This window comes from Pleurodeles waltl, chromosome 6 (genome assembly GCF_031143425.1).
Source record: "Pleurodeles waltl isolate 20211129_DDA chromosome 6, aPleWal1.hap1.20221129, whole genome shotgun sequence".
Taxonomy (NCBI): Eukaryota; Metazoa; Chordata; class Amphibia; order Caudata; family Salamandridae; genus Pleurodeles; species Pleurodeles waltl.
This window is the reverse complement of record NC_090445.1, coordinates 824,130,399-824,146,266: the sequence shown is the minus strand read 5'-3', so window position 1 is coordinate 824,146,266 and position 15,868 is coordinate 824,130,399. Positions and strand designations below refer to the sequence as shown.

Genomic DNA, 15,868 nt, shown 5'->3' with positions numbered 1-15,868 from the left:
GGCAGTGAGAGGCTGGCATGGCACCCTGAGGGGAGTGCCATGTCGACTTACTCATTTTGTTCTCACTAGCACACACAGGCTTGTAAGCAGTGTGTCTGTGCTGAGTGAGGGGTCTCTAGGGTGGCATAAGACATGCTGCAGCCCTTAGAGACCTTCCTTGGCATCAGGGCCCTTGGTACTAGAAGTACCAGTTACAAGGGACTTATCTGAATGCCAGGGTGTGCCAATTGTGGATACAATGGTACATTTTAGGTGAAGGAACACTGGTGCTGGGGCCTGGTTAGCAGGGTCCCAGCACACTTCTCAGTCAAGTCAGCATCAGTATCAGGCAAAAAGTGGGGGGTAACTGCAACAGGGAGCCATTTCTTTACACAAGCCCCCCCCCAGCCCACAGGCCAGGAGACTCAGCCCAAGCTGGGAGAGTCTTCCTAGTCTGTCAGGCGAGGAAGAGTAGGAGAAATAGGCTGGTTAGTTGCAGGGCCTACTCTGCCTTACATCCTTCTGTTCAGGTCATTCCCTTTGGGGAACTGACCCACTTCCACAGTGATAGGACCTAGTCTGAATTGCCTCTTGTCTGCCTCTTCAATGTCTCCACCCATTCTGTTTATTTTGGGTTTAGAGGTATCCACCTCTGCTAATCTTATCTTAGCCAGGGTCATCCCTAGCTTACCCAAAGAGGTTACCCAGAGCTGGAGTAACCCCACCATGACCAACAGGGTCAGGGGGCCTAACTTGCTATTTGGCATGGGGTCTGACCACCATGCCAAGGATAGTGCAGCCATAAAGGCTAACACCCAGCAGAGGCCACTGACAGCTGTCAGTGCCCAGAACCACACCTTTAGCTCTTCACCTACAAGGGAAGGGGCTAAGTTACAGGCTTCTTTGGGTTCAGGGTGCCTGTCTGCTGTATTAGAGTGGGGGGTTACCACATTTTGTAGTAAACACCCTTCTTCCACTCTTTCTTCTGTTAGCTGAGGAGCCACCCACTCAGGTTTAACAGTTGCCTGACTAGCCAGGACTTCTTGTGGGTCAGGTTGGACTTTATCAGGGCCATTTTTGGAGTTCTCCCCTACTGGAGCAGAATCTCCCTGGCTTGCTGTAACCTTGGCTAAAGGTTGTCCACCCTTCCTACTCTGTTTTCTTTTCTTCTTCTTCTGGGGCCTGCTTGCATTTACTGCAGAGGCAGGACTTCCAGAATCCTTGGGAGAGGACTGGCACTGGACCAGTTTCTCTCTTGGGCTCTGACTAACCTCTGGGTAGTCATTTCCAAGGAGACAATCAAGGGGGAGGTCTGTACTGACTACTACCCTTCTCCAGCTAAGAGTGCCACCCACTTCTATGGGCACTAAAGCCACAGGCCTCTTAGTGACCCTGTCTAGGCTAACTCTTACCCTGGCAGTCTCACCTGGGATGTACTGGTTTGAGAGCACCAGCCTGTCATGCACAATAGTGATACTGGCACAAGTGTCTCTCAGGGCAGTGGTTGGGATTCCATTCACCAGTAGGTGGTGGAAGTGTCTACTTCCCTCTGGAATCTCCAACTCACCTGTTGGGCCCTGTTTCCAGTTGAAGGCTAGGAAGACCTCCTCATCTGAGGAGTCCTCTCCCATGGCTACACTGGTTACCCCAGGAATTTTGTTCTGGGGTTTGTTTTTGGGACAAGAAGTGTCCTTGGTGTGGTGCCCAGACTGTTTACAGTTGTGGCACCAGGCCTTAGTGGCATCCCAGTTCTTACCCTGGTACCCACCTTTGTTTTGAGTTGTGTCTTGGGGCCCACCCACCTGTTCTGGTTTTTGGGGGCCTACAGAGGACTCTTTTTCTTTGTTTCTAGTGTCACCCACTTTCTCCTGGGGAGTTTTTGTAACCCCTTTCTTTTGGTCACCCCCAGTGGAAGTTTTGGTTACCCTAGTCTTGACCCAGTGGTCTGCCTTCTTTCCCAATTCTTGGGGAGAAATTGGACCTAGGTCTACCAGATACTGATGCAACTTTTCATTGAAGCAGTTACTTAAAATGTGTTCTTTCATAAACAAATTATAAAGCCCAACATAGTCACACACTTCATTTCCAGTTAACCAACCATCTAGTGTTTTTACTGAGTAGTCTACAAAGTCAACCCAGGTCTGGCTCGAGGATTTTTGAGCCCCCCTGAATCTAATTCTATACTCCTCAGTGGAGAATCCAAAGCCCTCAATCAGGGTACCCTTCATGAGGTCATAAGATTCTGCATCTTTTCCAGAGAGTGTGAGGAGTCTATCCCTACACTTTCCAGTGAACATTTCCCAAAGGAGAGCACCCCAGTGAGATCTGTTTACTTTTCTGGTTACACAAGCCCTCTCAAAAGCTGTGAACCATTTGTTGATGTCATCACCATCTTCATATTTTGTTACAATCCCTTTGGGGATTTTTAGGATGTCCGGAGAATCTCTGACCCTATTTAAGTTGCTGCCACCATCGATGGGACCTAGGCCCATCTCTTTTCTTTCCCTTTCTATGGCTAGGAGCTGCTTTTCCAAAGCCAATCTTTTGACCATCCTGGCTAACAGGGGGTCATCCTCACTGAGAGCATCCTCAGTGATTTCAGAAATGCTGGACCCTCCTGTGAGGGAAGCAACATTTCTGACTATCATTTTTGGAGACAGGGCTTGAGAGGCCCTGGTCTCCCTATTTAGGACTGGAAGGGGGGAATTGCCCTCCAAGTCACTAATTTCTTCCTCTGTGAAGTCATCCTCAGAGGGGTTGGCTTTTTCAAACTCTGCCAACAGCTCCTGGAGCTGAATTTTGGTAGGTCTGGAGCCAATGGTTATTTTCTTTATATTACAGAGAGACCTTAGCTCCCTCATCTTAAGATGGAGGTAAGGTGTGGTGTCGAGTTCCACCACATTCATCTCTGTATCAGACATTATTTTGCTAAAAGTTGGAAGACTTTTCAAAGAATCTAAAACTGTTTCTAGAATCTAATTTCAAACCTTTAACAAACTTTTAAACTCTAAAAGACAATGCTAAACAGGGACTTAACACACAAGGCCCTAGCAGGACTTTTAAGAATTTAGAAAAATTTCAAATTGCAAAAATGAATTTCTAATGACAATTTTGGAATTTGTCGTGTGATCAGGTATTGGCTGAGTAGTCCAGCAAATGCAAAGTCTTGTATCCCACCGCTGCCACCAATGTAGGAAGTTGGCTCTGTATGTGCTATTTCAAAGTAAGGAATAGCATGCACAGAGTCCAAGGGTTCCCCTTAGAGGTAAAATAGTGGTAAAAATAGATAATACTAATGCTCTATTTTGTGGTAGTGTGGTCGAGCAGTAGGCTTATCCAAGGAGTAGTGTTAAGCATTTGTTGTACATACACATAGACAATAAATGAGGTACACACACTCAGAGACAAATCCAGCCAATAGGTTTTTGTATAGAAAAATATATTTTCTTAGTTTATTTTAAGAACCACAGGTTCAAATTCTACATGTAATATCTCATTCGAAAGGTATTGCAGGTAAGTACTTTAGGAACTTCAAATCATCAAAATTGCATGTATACTTTTCAAGTTATTCACAAATAGCTGTTTTAAAAGTGGACACAGTGCAATTTTCACAGTTCCTGGGGGAGGTAAGTATTTGTTAGGTTAACCGGGTAAGTAAGTCACTTACAGGGCTTAGTTCTTGGTCCAAGGTAGCCCACCGTTGGGGGTTCAGAGCAACCCCAAAGTCACCACACCAGCAGCTCAGGGCCGGTCAGGTGCAGAGTTCAAAGTGGTGCCCAAAACGCATAGGCTAGAATGGAGAGAAGGGGGTGCCCCGGTTCCGGTCTGCTTGCAGGTAAGTACCCGCGTCTTCGGAGGGCAGACCAGGGGGGTTTTGTAGGGCACCGGGAGGGACACAAGCCCACACAGAAATTTCACCCTCAGCGGCGCGGGGGCGGCCGGGTGCAGTGTAGAAACAAGCGTCGGGTTCGCAATGTTAGTCTATGAGAGATCTCGGGATCTCTTCAGCGCTGCAGGCAGGCAAGGGGGGGGGTTCCTCGGGGAAACCTCCACTTGGTCAAGGGAGAGGGACTCCTGGGGGTCACTCCTCCAGTGAAAGTCCGGTCCTTCAGGTCCTGGGGGCTGCGGGTGCAGGGTCTCTCCCAGGTGTCGGGACTTGGGATTCAAAGAGTCGCGGTCAGGGGAAGCCTCGGGATTCCCTCTGCAGGCGGCGCTGTGGGAACTCAGGGGGGACAGGTTTTGGTACTCACAGTATCAGAGTAGTCCTGGGGTCCCTCCTGAGGTGTTGGATCTCCACCAGCCGAGTCGGGGTCGCCGGGTGCAGTGTTGCAAGTCTCACGCTTCTTGCGGGGAGCTTGCAGGGTTCTTTCAAGGCTGCTGGAAACAAAGTTGCAGCCTTTCTTGGAGCAGGTCCGCTGTCCTCGGGAGTTTCTTGTCTTTTCGAAGCAGGGGCAGTCCTCAGAGGATGTCGAGGTCGCTGGTCCCTTTGGAAGGCGTCGCTGGAGCAGGATCTTTGGAAGGCAGGAGACAGGCCGGTGAGTTTCTGGAGCCAAGGCAGTTGTCGTCTTCTGGTCTTCCTCTGCAGGGGTTTTCAGCTAGGCAGTCCTTCTTCTTGTAGTTGCAGGAATCTAATTTTCTAGGGTTCAGGGTAGCCCTTAAATACTAAATTTAAGGGCGTGTTTAGGTCTGGGGGGTTAGTAGCCAATGGCTACTAGCCCTGAGGGTGGGTACACCCTCTTTGTGCCTCCTCCCAAGGGGAGGGGGACACAATCCTAACCCTATTGGGGGAATCCTCCATCTGCAAGATGGAGGATTTCTTAAAAGTCAGAGTCACCTCAGCTCAGGACACCTTAGGGGCTGTCCTGACTGGCCAGTGACTCCTCCTTGTTGCTTTCTTTGTTCCCTCCAGCCTTGCCGCCAAAAGTGGGGGCCGTGGCCGGAGGGGGCGGGCAACTCCACTAAGCTGGAGTGCCCTGCTGGGCTGGGACAAAGGGGTGAGCCTTTGAGGCTCACCGCCAGGTGTCACAGCTCCTGCCTGGGGGAGGTGTTAGCATCTCCACCCAGTGCAGGCTTTGTTACTGGCCTCAGAGTGACAAAGGCACTCTCCCCATGGGGCCAGCAACATGTCTCTAGTGTGGCAGGCTGCTGGAACTAGTCAGCCTACACAGATAGTCGGTTAAGTTTCAGGGGGCACCTCTAAGGAGCCCTCTGGGGTGTATTTTGCAATAAAATGTACACTGGCATCAGTGTGCATTTATTGTGCTGAGAAGTTTGATACCAAACTTCCCAGTTTTCAGTGTAGCCATTATGGTGCTGTGGAGTTCGTGTTTGACAGACTCCCAGACCATATACTCTTATGGCTACCCTGCACTTACAATGTCTAAGGTTTTGTTTAGACACTGTAGGGGTACCATGCTCATGCACTGGTACCCTCATCTATGGTATAGTGCACCCTGCCTTAGGGCTGTAAGGCCTGCTAGAGGGGTGTCTTACCTATACTGCATAGGCAGTGAGAGGCTGGCATGGCACCCTGAGGGGAGTGCCATGTCGACTTACTCATTTTGTTCTCACTAGCACACACAGGCTTGTAAGCAGTGTGTCTGTGCTGAGTGAGGGGTCTCTAGGGTGGCATAAGACATGCTGCAGCCCTTAGAGACCTTCCTTGGCATCAGGGCCCTTGGTACTAGAAGTACCAGTTACAAGGGACTTATCTGAATGCCAGGGTGTGCCAATTGTGGATACAATGGTACATTTTAGGTGAAGGAACACTGGTGCTGGGGCCTGGTTAGCAGGGTCCCAGCACACTTCTCAGTCAAGTCAGCATCAGTATCGGGCAAAAAGTGGGGGGTAACTGCAACAGGGAGCCATTTCTTTACACAAGCCCCCCCCAGCCCACAGGCCAGGAGACTCAGCCCAAGCTGGGAGAGTCTTCCTAGTCTGTCAGGCGAGGAAGAGTAGGAGAAATAGGCTGGTTAGTTGCAGGGCCTACTCTGCCTTACATCCTTCTGTTCAGGTCATTCCCTTTGGGGAACTGACCCACTTCCACAGTGATAGGACCTAGTCTGAATTGCCTCTTGTCTGCCTCTTCAATGTCTCCACCCATTCTGTTTATTTTGGGTTTAGAGGTATCCACCTCTGCTAATCTTATCTTAGCCAGGGTCATCCCTAGCTTACCCAAAGAGGTTACCCAGAGCTGGAGTAACCCCACCATGACCAACAGGGTCAGGGGGCCTAACTTGCTATTTGGCATGGGGTCTGACCACCATGCCAAGGATAGTGCAGCCATAAAGGCTAACACCCAGCAGAGGCCACTGACAGCTGTCAGTGCCCAGAACTACACCTTTAGCTCTTCACCTACAAGGGAAGGGGCTAAGTTACAGGCTTCTTTGGGTTCAGGGTGCCTGTCTGCTGTATTAGAGTGGGGGGTTACCACATTTTGTAGTAAACACCCTTCTTCCACTCTTTCTTCTGTTAGCTGAGGAGCCACCCACTCAGGTTTAACAGTTGCCTGACTAGCCAGGACTTCTTGTGGGTCAGGTTGGACTTTATCAGGGCCATTTTTGGAGTTCTCCCCTACTGGAGCAGAATCTCCCTGGCTTGCTGTAACCTTGGCTAAAGGTTGTCCACCCTTCCTACTCTGTTTTCTTTTCTTCTTCTTCTGGGGCCTGCTTGCATTTACTGCAGAGGCAGGACTTCCAGAATCCTTGGGAGAGGACTGGCACTGGACCAGTTTCTCTCTTGGGCTCTGACTAACCTCTGGGTAGTCATTTCCAAGGAGACAATCAAGGGGGAGGTCTGTACTGACTACTACCCTTCTCCAGCTAAGAGTGCCACCCACTTCTATGGGCACTAAAGCCACAGGCCTCTTAGTGACCCTGTCTAGGCTAACTCTTACCCTGGCAGTCTCACCTGGGATGTACTGGTTTGAGAGCACCAGCCTGTCATGCACAATAGTGTGACTGGCACAAGTGTCTCTCAGGGCAGTGGTTGGGATTCCATTCACCAGTAGGTGGTGGAAGTGTCTACTTCCCTCTGGAATCTCCAACTCACCTGTTGGGCCCTGTTTCCAATTGAAGGCTAGGAAGACCTCCTCATCTGAGGAGTCATCTCCCATGGCTACACTGGTTACCCCAGGAATTTTGTTCTGGGGTTTGTTTTTGGGACAAGAAGTGTCCTTGGTGTGGTGCCCAGACTGTTTACAGTTGTGGCACCAGGCCTTAGTGGCATCCCAGTTCTTACCCTGGTACCCACCTTTGTTTTGAGTTGTGTCTTGGGGCCCACCCACCTGTTCTGGTTTTTGGGGGCCTACAGAGGACTCTTTTTCTTTGTTTCTAGTGTCACCCACTTTCTCCTGGGGAGTTTTTGTAACCCCTTTCTTTTGGTCACCCCCAGTGGAAGTTTTGGTTACCCTAGTCTTGACCCAGTGGTCTGCCTTCTTTCCCAATTCTTGGGGAGAAATTGGACCTAGGTCTACCAGATACTGATGCAACTTTTCATTGAAGCAGTTACTTAAAATGTGTTCTTTCATAAACAAATTATAAAGCCCAACATAGTCACACACTTCATTTCCAGTTAACCAACCATCTAGTGTTTTTACTGAGTAGTCTACAAAGTCAACCCAGGTCTGGCTCGAGGATTTTTGAGCCCCCCTGAATCTAATTCTATACTCCTCAGTGGAGAATCCAAAGCCCTCAATCAGGGTACCCTTCATGAGGTCATAAGATTCTGCATCTTTTCCAGAGAGTGTGAGGAGTCTATCCCTACACTTTCCAGTGAACATTTCCCAAAGGAGAGCACCCCAGTGAGATCTGTTTACTTTTCTGGTTACACAAGCCCTCTCAAAAGCTGTGAACCATTTGGTGATGTCATCACCATCTTCATATTTTGTTACAATCCCTTTGGGGATTTTTAGGATGTCCGGAGAATCTCTGACCCTATTTAAGTTGCTGCCACCATCGATGGGACCTAGGCCCATCTCTTTTCTTTCCCTTTCTATGGCTAGGAGCTGCTTTTCCAAAGCCAATCTTTTGACCATCCTGGCTAACAGGGGGTCATCCTCACTGAGAGCATCCTCAGTGATTTCAGAAATGCTGGACCCTCCTGTGAGGGAAGCAACATTTCTGACTATCATTTTTGGAGACAGGGCTTGAGAGGCCCTGGTCTCCCTATTTAGGACTGGAAGGGGGGAATTGCCCTCCAAGTCACTAATTTCTTCCTCTGTGAAGTCATCCTCAGAGGGGTTGGCTTTTTCAAACTCTGCCAACAGCTCCTGGAGCTGAATTTTGGTAGGTCTGGAGCCAATGGTTATTTTCTTTATATTACAGAGAGACCTTAGCTCCCTCATCTTAAGATGGAGGTAAGGTGTGGTGTCGAGTTCCACCACATTCATCTCTGTATCAGACATTATTTTGCTAAAAGTTGGAAGACTTTTCAAAGAATCTAAAACTGTTTCTAGAATCTAATTTCAAACCTTTAACAAACTTTTAAACTCTAAAAGACAATGCTAAACAGGGACTTAACACACAAGGCCCTAGCAGGACTTTTAAGAATTTAGAAAAATTTCAAATTGCAAAAATGAATTTCTAATGACAATTTTGGAATTTGTCGTGTGATCAGGTATTGGCTGAGTAGTCCAGCAAATGCAAAGTCTTGTATCCCACCGCTGCCACCAATGTAGGAAGTTGGCTCTGTATGTGCTATTTCAAAGTAAGGAATAGCATGCACAGAGTCCAAGGGTTCCCCTTAGAGGTAAAATAGTGGTAAAAATAGATAATACTAATGCTCTATTTTGTGGTAGTGTGGTCGAGCAGTAGGCTTATCCAAGGAGTAGTGTTAAGCATTTGTTGTACATACACATAGACAATAAATGAGGTACACACACTCAGAGACAAATCCAGCCAATAGGTTTTTGTATAGAAAAATATCTTTTCTTAGTTTATTTTAAGAACCACAGGTTCAAATTCTACATGTAATATCTCATTCGAAAGGTATTGCAGGTAAGTACTTTAGGAACTTCAAATCATCAAAATTGCATGTATACTTTTCAAGTTATTCACAAATAGCTGTTTTAAAAGTGGACACAGTGCAATTTTCACAGTTCCTGGGGGAGGTAAGTATTTGTTAGGTTAACCGGGTAAGTAAGTCACTTACAGGGCTTAGTTCTTGGTCCAAGGTAGCCCACCGTTGGGGGTTCAGAGCAACCCCAAAGTCACCACACCAGCAGCTCAGGGCCGGTCAGGTGCAGAGTTCAAAGTGGTGCCCAAAACGCATAGGCTAGAATGGAGAGAAGGGGGTGCCCCGGTTCCGGTCTGCTTGCAGGTAAGTACCCGCGTCTTCGGAGGGCAGACCAGGGGGGTTTTGTAGGGCACCGGGGGGGACACAAGCCCACACAGAAATTTCACCCTCAGCGGCGCGGGGGCGGCCGGGTGCAGTGTAGAAACAAGCGTCGGGTTCGCAATGTTAGTCTATGAGAGATCTCGGGATCTCTTCAGCGCTGCAGGCAGGCAAGGGGGGGGGTTCCTCGGGGAAACCTCCACTTGGTCAAGGGAGAGGGACTCCTGGGGGTCACTCCTCCAGTGAAAGTCCGGTCCTTCAGGTCCTGGGGGCTGCGGGTGCAGGGTCTCTCCCAGGTGTCGGGACTTGGGATTCAAAGAGTCGCGGTCAGGGGAAGCCTCGGGATTCCCTCTGCAGGCGGCGCTGTGGGAACTCAGGGGGGACAGGTTTTGGTACTCACAGTATCAGAGTAGTCCTGGGGTCCCTCCTGAGGTGTTGGATCTCCACCAGCCGAGTCGGGGTCGCCGGGTGCAGTGTTGCAAGTCTCACGCTTCTTGCGGGGAGCTTGCAGGGTTCTTTCAAGGCTGCTGGAAACAAAGTTGCAGCCTTTCTTGGAGCAGGTCCGCTGTCCTCGGGAGTTTCTTGTCTTTTCGAAGCAGGGGCAGTCCTCAGAGGATGTCGAGGTCGCTGGTCCCTTTGGAAGGCGTCGCTGGAGCAGGATCTTTGCAAGGCAGGAGACAGGCCGGTGAGTTTCTGGAGCCAAGGCAGTTGTCGTCTTCTGGTCTTCCTCTGCAGGGGTTTTCAGCTAGGCAGTCCTTCTTCTTGTAGTTGCAGGAATCTAATTTTCTAGGGTTCAGGGTAGCCCTTAAATACTAAATTTAAGGGCGTGTTTAGGTCTGGGGGGTTAGTAGCCAATGGCTACTAGCCCTGAGGGTGGGTACACCCTCTTTGTGCCTCCTCCCAAGGGGAGGGGGACACAATCCTAACCCTATTGGGGGAATCCTCCATCTGCAAGATGGAGGATTTCTTAAAAGTCAGAGTCACCTCAGCTCAGGACACCTTAGGGGCTGTCCTGACTGGCCAGTGACTCCTCCTTGTTGCTTTCTTTGTTCCCTCCAGCCTTGCCGCCAAAAGTGGGGGCCGTGGCCGGAGGGGGCGGGCAACTCCACTAAGCTGGAGTGCCCTGCTGGGCTGGGACAAAGGGGTGAGCCTTTGAGGCTCACCGCCAGGTGTCACAGCTCCTGCCTGGGGGAGGTGTTAGCATCTCCACCCAGTGCAGGCTTTGTTACTGGCCTCAGAGTGACAAAGGCACTCTCCCCATGGGGCCAGCAACATGTCTCTAGTGTGGCAGGCTGCTGGAACTAGTCAGCCTACACAGATAGTCGGTTAAGTTTCAGGGGGCACCTCTAAGGAGCCCTCTGGGGTGTATTTTGCAATAAAATGTACACTGGCATCAGTGTGCATTTATTGTGCTGAGAAGTTTGATACCAAACTTCCCAGTTTTCAGTGTAGCCATTATGGTGCTGTGGAGTTCGTGTTTGACAGACTCCCAGACCATATACTCTTATGGCTACCCTGCACTTACAATGTCTAAGGTTTTGTTTAGACACTGTAGGGGTACCATGCTCATGCACTGGTACCCTCACCTATGGTATAGTGCACCCTGCCTTAGGGCTGTAAGGCCTGCTAGAGGGGTGTCTTACCTATACTGCATAGGCAGTGAGAGGCTGGCATGGCACCCTGAGGGGAGTGCCATGTCGACTTACTCATTTTGTTCTCACTAGCACACACAGGCTTGTAAGCAGTGTGTCTGTGCTGAGTGAGGGGTCTCTAGGGTGGCATAAGACATGCTGCAGCCCTTAGAGACCTTCCTTGGCATCAGGGCCCTTGGTACTAGAAGTACCAGTTACAAGGGACTTATCTGAATGCCAGGGTGTGCCAATTGTGGATACAATGGTACATTTTAGGTGAAGGAACACTGGTGCTGGGGCCTGGTTAGCAGGGTCCCAGCACACTTCTCAGTCAAGTCAGCATCAGTATCAGGCAAAAAGTGGGGGGTAACTGCAACAGGGAGCCATTTCTTTACAAAGGGCAAATACAGTACAGAGAATACACCAAGCTGCACATAGCAGGTTAGTAGTTTATGGTTACAAAAAACCTGTTGTCAGAAGCCAGGGCTGTGAGTGAGAAATGACAAGATGATTAATGTAGTTGCATCAAGTTTCGTGCATTAAGGATTTGAACCCTGTGGATACTTGGGGTCCTGTTTTTAGAGCGCATTACTTGGGAATTGGAATTGGACCTTCCTGGTGTTTTCCTTATGATTTGTAACCAGTGTTTATCTTCCCACAAATAAAAACGATACTAGGTCACTGTTTCTCTAGTGATAATTAGGAGGAGCAGTAGGAAGATGTCTAATCCTCTGAGCTACGTTTCAAATGGGACCTTCCTGGTGCCCTTTTGCTATAGAGGTGTCAAGTCGCCTTTCATCACTGGTAGCTCTGTTCAGATCAGTATTTCTTTGACTTTACCTTGCATGCAGTTGGCAAACACCTTTGCCACATGGCTGTGAATCACCCTTAGTCCTACTGACTCCAAGTTGGTAGACTGACTGTCTTGAAGATACTTTCCCTCAAATCCGAAGTCATAAGCTTGTATTACAGGCAAAGAGGCCAAATCAGTAGCTCTAGCTCTGCTTATATTCTCCTGTATTCATGAACTACTTTGAGATAATTTGCATATTAAGTTGTGATTGTAGGACTGTTCCTTTCAAAAGTTTGTCTCCTACTTGGTGGATTATTGTGTCTGCTGCACTGATCACTCTGCATTCAGGTGAAAAGTTTCAGTACTGACTGCAGCACTCCTGCCTTGTATACTTTTGAACACAATAAGATGAATACAACAATCCATACATTTCAATGTAGCTCTTATGTGTTTGAAAGTATTAAGTCAAAAAGCTTACATTAAATGAACTGAGTTGTCGAATTTCGTGTGTACTTTGTGATATTTAATGACCTAAAATATGATCATAACAGCAGGGTTGAGATTGTTCTTGTCAGACCCCTCTTTGTTTAGTAATTACTTTGATTAATCAGTACAAACTATCATTTAAACAGGGCACTCAACCTTTTTTCATGAATGAACTACGCAATTTACTTTCCTGAGATCATTTGCCTGCATTTTTGGTATTTGTGGAAAAACTGTAAATATTGGCTTATGCTATGCGGGACCCTTTCAATTCTACTGTTTACAAATGAAAACCAGAATGCCTAGGTTAACCATGAGCAAGAGATATTGACTCCAGGGAGCTTGTGGTACTAATGAACATTTGCTGTTTAAGGCGGTGGCTGCTCACTGTGCAAATTTGGTGGTAGGGGTTGTGTTTCATAGAAAAGTGAAGGATGGAGAAATACCTAAATCTAGAGGCAGCACATGTGAAGTGAGACTTTGTAAGGTAATGGCAACTAGTGATTGAGCACAGTAGATAGTGTTGTAGAGAAATGTTTGCGAGGTAAATGAGGGAAGAGATGGATTTGAATATTCAAATTCTAAAGAAGGGGCCTATGTTGTAGATAGATAGATAGAAAGATAGATAGATAGATAGACATACAGATGCAGGCATGTGTCATCCTACATACTGGTAGGAAACTTCAGACCTTTATCGAGGTTGTTTGTAGAAGTGAGAGAGGCAACAGTGGAGGTTGTTTTCTGTGGAGTAGATCATACATAGTTTGTTGACAAAATAGAAGTGGCGATAGGACAGGTTTTGTGCAAAAAAAATGGTGGTAGCTGCAAAGGTGACTCTTAAGATCATAAAGGTGTAGCACCTCATTCACTGTTAAAATAAATCCCCTAACTTTGCAGGTTGCCAGAGAGGTGAAAGTGGAGGTGTGTGCAAAGGAGATTGGAGATGGAATTGTTTTGGGACTAGCAACTGAGGAGAAGAATATGGTCTCTGCTTTGGGTGGATCTTACAGTGAACAGTGTGTAATGTTACATATTGAATAGTAGTTAGTCAGTCATGAAGGTTGATCACTAAGATGTAGATACTCCACGGGCAAGGTAGGAGATAGAGGAGAAAGGCCCAACAGTGATGCTGAGGCTTAATGTTGCCACCTAAGGTATGTCGTACTCTCATATATTTGTAAGTTGGTGAAGCTGAATTTCAACAGAAAATGATATGTATGTTTGAAAAGGTTGCTGAAGTGCGGCTTAGCAGTGCGCTCTGCATTATGTACCTTAGTCATGTGTATAATTTTTGTTTCTTCAAGGATCTGGCACCATTATCGGAGCTCTTCACACCTGGGATGTTAGTCAGATGTTCAGTTAGCAGTTTGGAGACAACCAAAGGAGGGTTCCACAGTCTGAAACTTTCTCTGAACCCCAAAGATGTCAACAAAGCACTCAGTCCTGGAACCTTGATGCCAGGCATGGTATGGAATTAACTATTTTTCTTGGGCTTAACTGACACCATTATTGTCTGTGTTTTTGTTCTTGTGTTTTAGTTCCACCATTCTTTCTACTCTAATTCCGGCATGTCTCTCAGTATTCCCACCAGGCAAACTTTGTTGTGTGTGGCTCACTGATATTGTGTTTTATCCTCTCTCACATCAAGGCTGATATGAGTCTTGAGGTTGCTTCTGCTGCCCCTTTTTTGATGTGGAAGCCACTGGGAATGCACTTGTCCACAGTGGGAAAATAATGTGAGATTGAGTTCAGTGGTAGGTAAAGCACTGTTGATTGTTCACTTTGCAGTCACTGTTAGTAATGTTTAGCCCTCACTTATGAAAGTGACTTTATTATCTTCTGTGTATTTGCGTATTAGGACTAATGTAGGAGATGTGCATGCAAACTTAAGCTATATTCCTTTTGGGTCTTCAGGACCAGAAGTATCCTGGTATATAGGTTATCTCCCCTGTGAGCAACAAATGTAAAATATTATCTTCTGTAGTGGAATAGAAGATACCTACTTTACATTCATAATGTTTGCTTTTAATTCCCAAAATATATGGGCTATATGTGAATAGTTCTTGACGGATGATGTCCTACTACACCCTCCAAACTAAGCAAAAGACCTTGAGGAGACTGCTCAGGGCGGTACTGATACAGTTTTAAATTACTGGACTTTGGGCCTGATTTTAGATATTGGCGTACAGGTCACTCTGTCACATTGGTGACGGATATCCAGTGTGCCGAAATCTAAATCCCATTAAATACTATGCGATTTAGGTTTCAGCGGAAGGGTTATCCGTCACCGTTGTGACAGAGTAACCCATGCACCAATATTGCACACACATCGCAGGACACATCCTAGATGTCATTTTTGCTAAGCCTGAACTAATTACCATTCATAGCATCACGCCAATCACTTGGTCAGACCACCATTTGATAACATTCCGACATAAAACTCCACAAATCAACACACCCCACAACTACTTACATACATGCACCTATCGGCCATGGAGCAAACTCAATTTGGATGACTTAGAAACACAACTAACAGCCAACACACATCTAGATACAAATAATTCTGTGCCAAAACTTTGAGTGGCTACAGGAAGCTTTTGATACCCTAATACCACTCTGAAAAACTAAACATGACAAAAGAAAACCAAAACCTTGGAGAAACACAGAACTTAAATAAAGCAACAAATCAGAAAGTTGCAGCGGACCTGGCTCAAAACAAACAACAGTCAAGACAAACTGCAGCTCCACAAACTTAACAGAATATGCAAAGCATCAATCAAAAAAGGTAAAAAGATAAAAAAAAGTACTACTCAGACAGAATTCAAAACACTAAATCTACAACCAAGGAATTTTATAAAATTCTCAATGAATTTCGAAAGCCTACATGCATGGAAGGAAGTCATCCCACTACTCAAGATTTCCTAAACAAATTTGCCGCTCACTACACAACCAAGGCAGACACATTGGACTCCTATTTAAAACTGAAGAAAACCATCCGCACCAGCCCCTTTCCTAAAATATCCTCTAAGAATAAACCAACCCAGCCTCTACAGTCCTTCCAACAAATATCCCAAGGTGAATTGATCAATTTGGTCAAAGCAAGCAGGCCTTCTGGTTGCCCTTCGGACCCTTGTCCGCCACAAATCTTCAAGAACATTCTTCTATCTACTTCTGCTGCCACACCTGTAAGAAGAATCATCAACAACTCTTTAACTACAGGAACGTTTCCTGTAGACCTGAAAAAGGCATACATACGACCTTTATTAAAGAAAACAAACCTAGACCTGCAAGACCCCAACAACCACAGACCAATCACAAATTGACCTTTCCTGGAGGAGGCACTGAATCGGCACTCATAGCAATCTGGGAGGATCTTAAAAACACAGTCGACCGCAATGGAGTTGCTGCACTGCTTCTCTTGGACCTCTCGTCTGCCTTTGATACGGTTGACCATGACACCCTAATTCAAAGACTCCACCAAGCCGGCATACAAGGGACTGCTCTCCACTGAATTAGTGCTTATCTACAAAAAAGAGCCAATATCTTCTACTCACCCCTCTTCTCGTCCAAACCCTAACTCACAAAAGCAGGGGTCTCCCAAGGATCAATCATCTCACCTTTGCTTTTCAACATCTACATGATATAATTA

General features: G+C 47.0%; 1 protein-coding gene across 1 annotated transcript in view; it reads left to right on the top strand.

Annotated features, from left to right (window-relative positions):
- Nucleotides 1-15,868, top strand: part of PDCD11 (programmed cell death 11) — a 345,954-nt gene that overhangs the window by 88,232 nt on the left and 241,854 nt on the right. Inside the window, exon 5 of the mRNA XM_069242225.1 lies at nucleotides 13,524-13,685. Within this exon, the coding sequence (XP_069098326.1) occupies nucleotides 13,524-13,685 (162 nt within the window). The remainder of the gene's footprint in view (nucleotides 1-13,523; nucleotides 13,686-15,868) is intronic.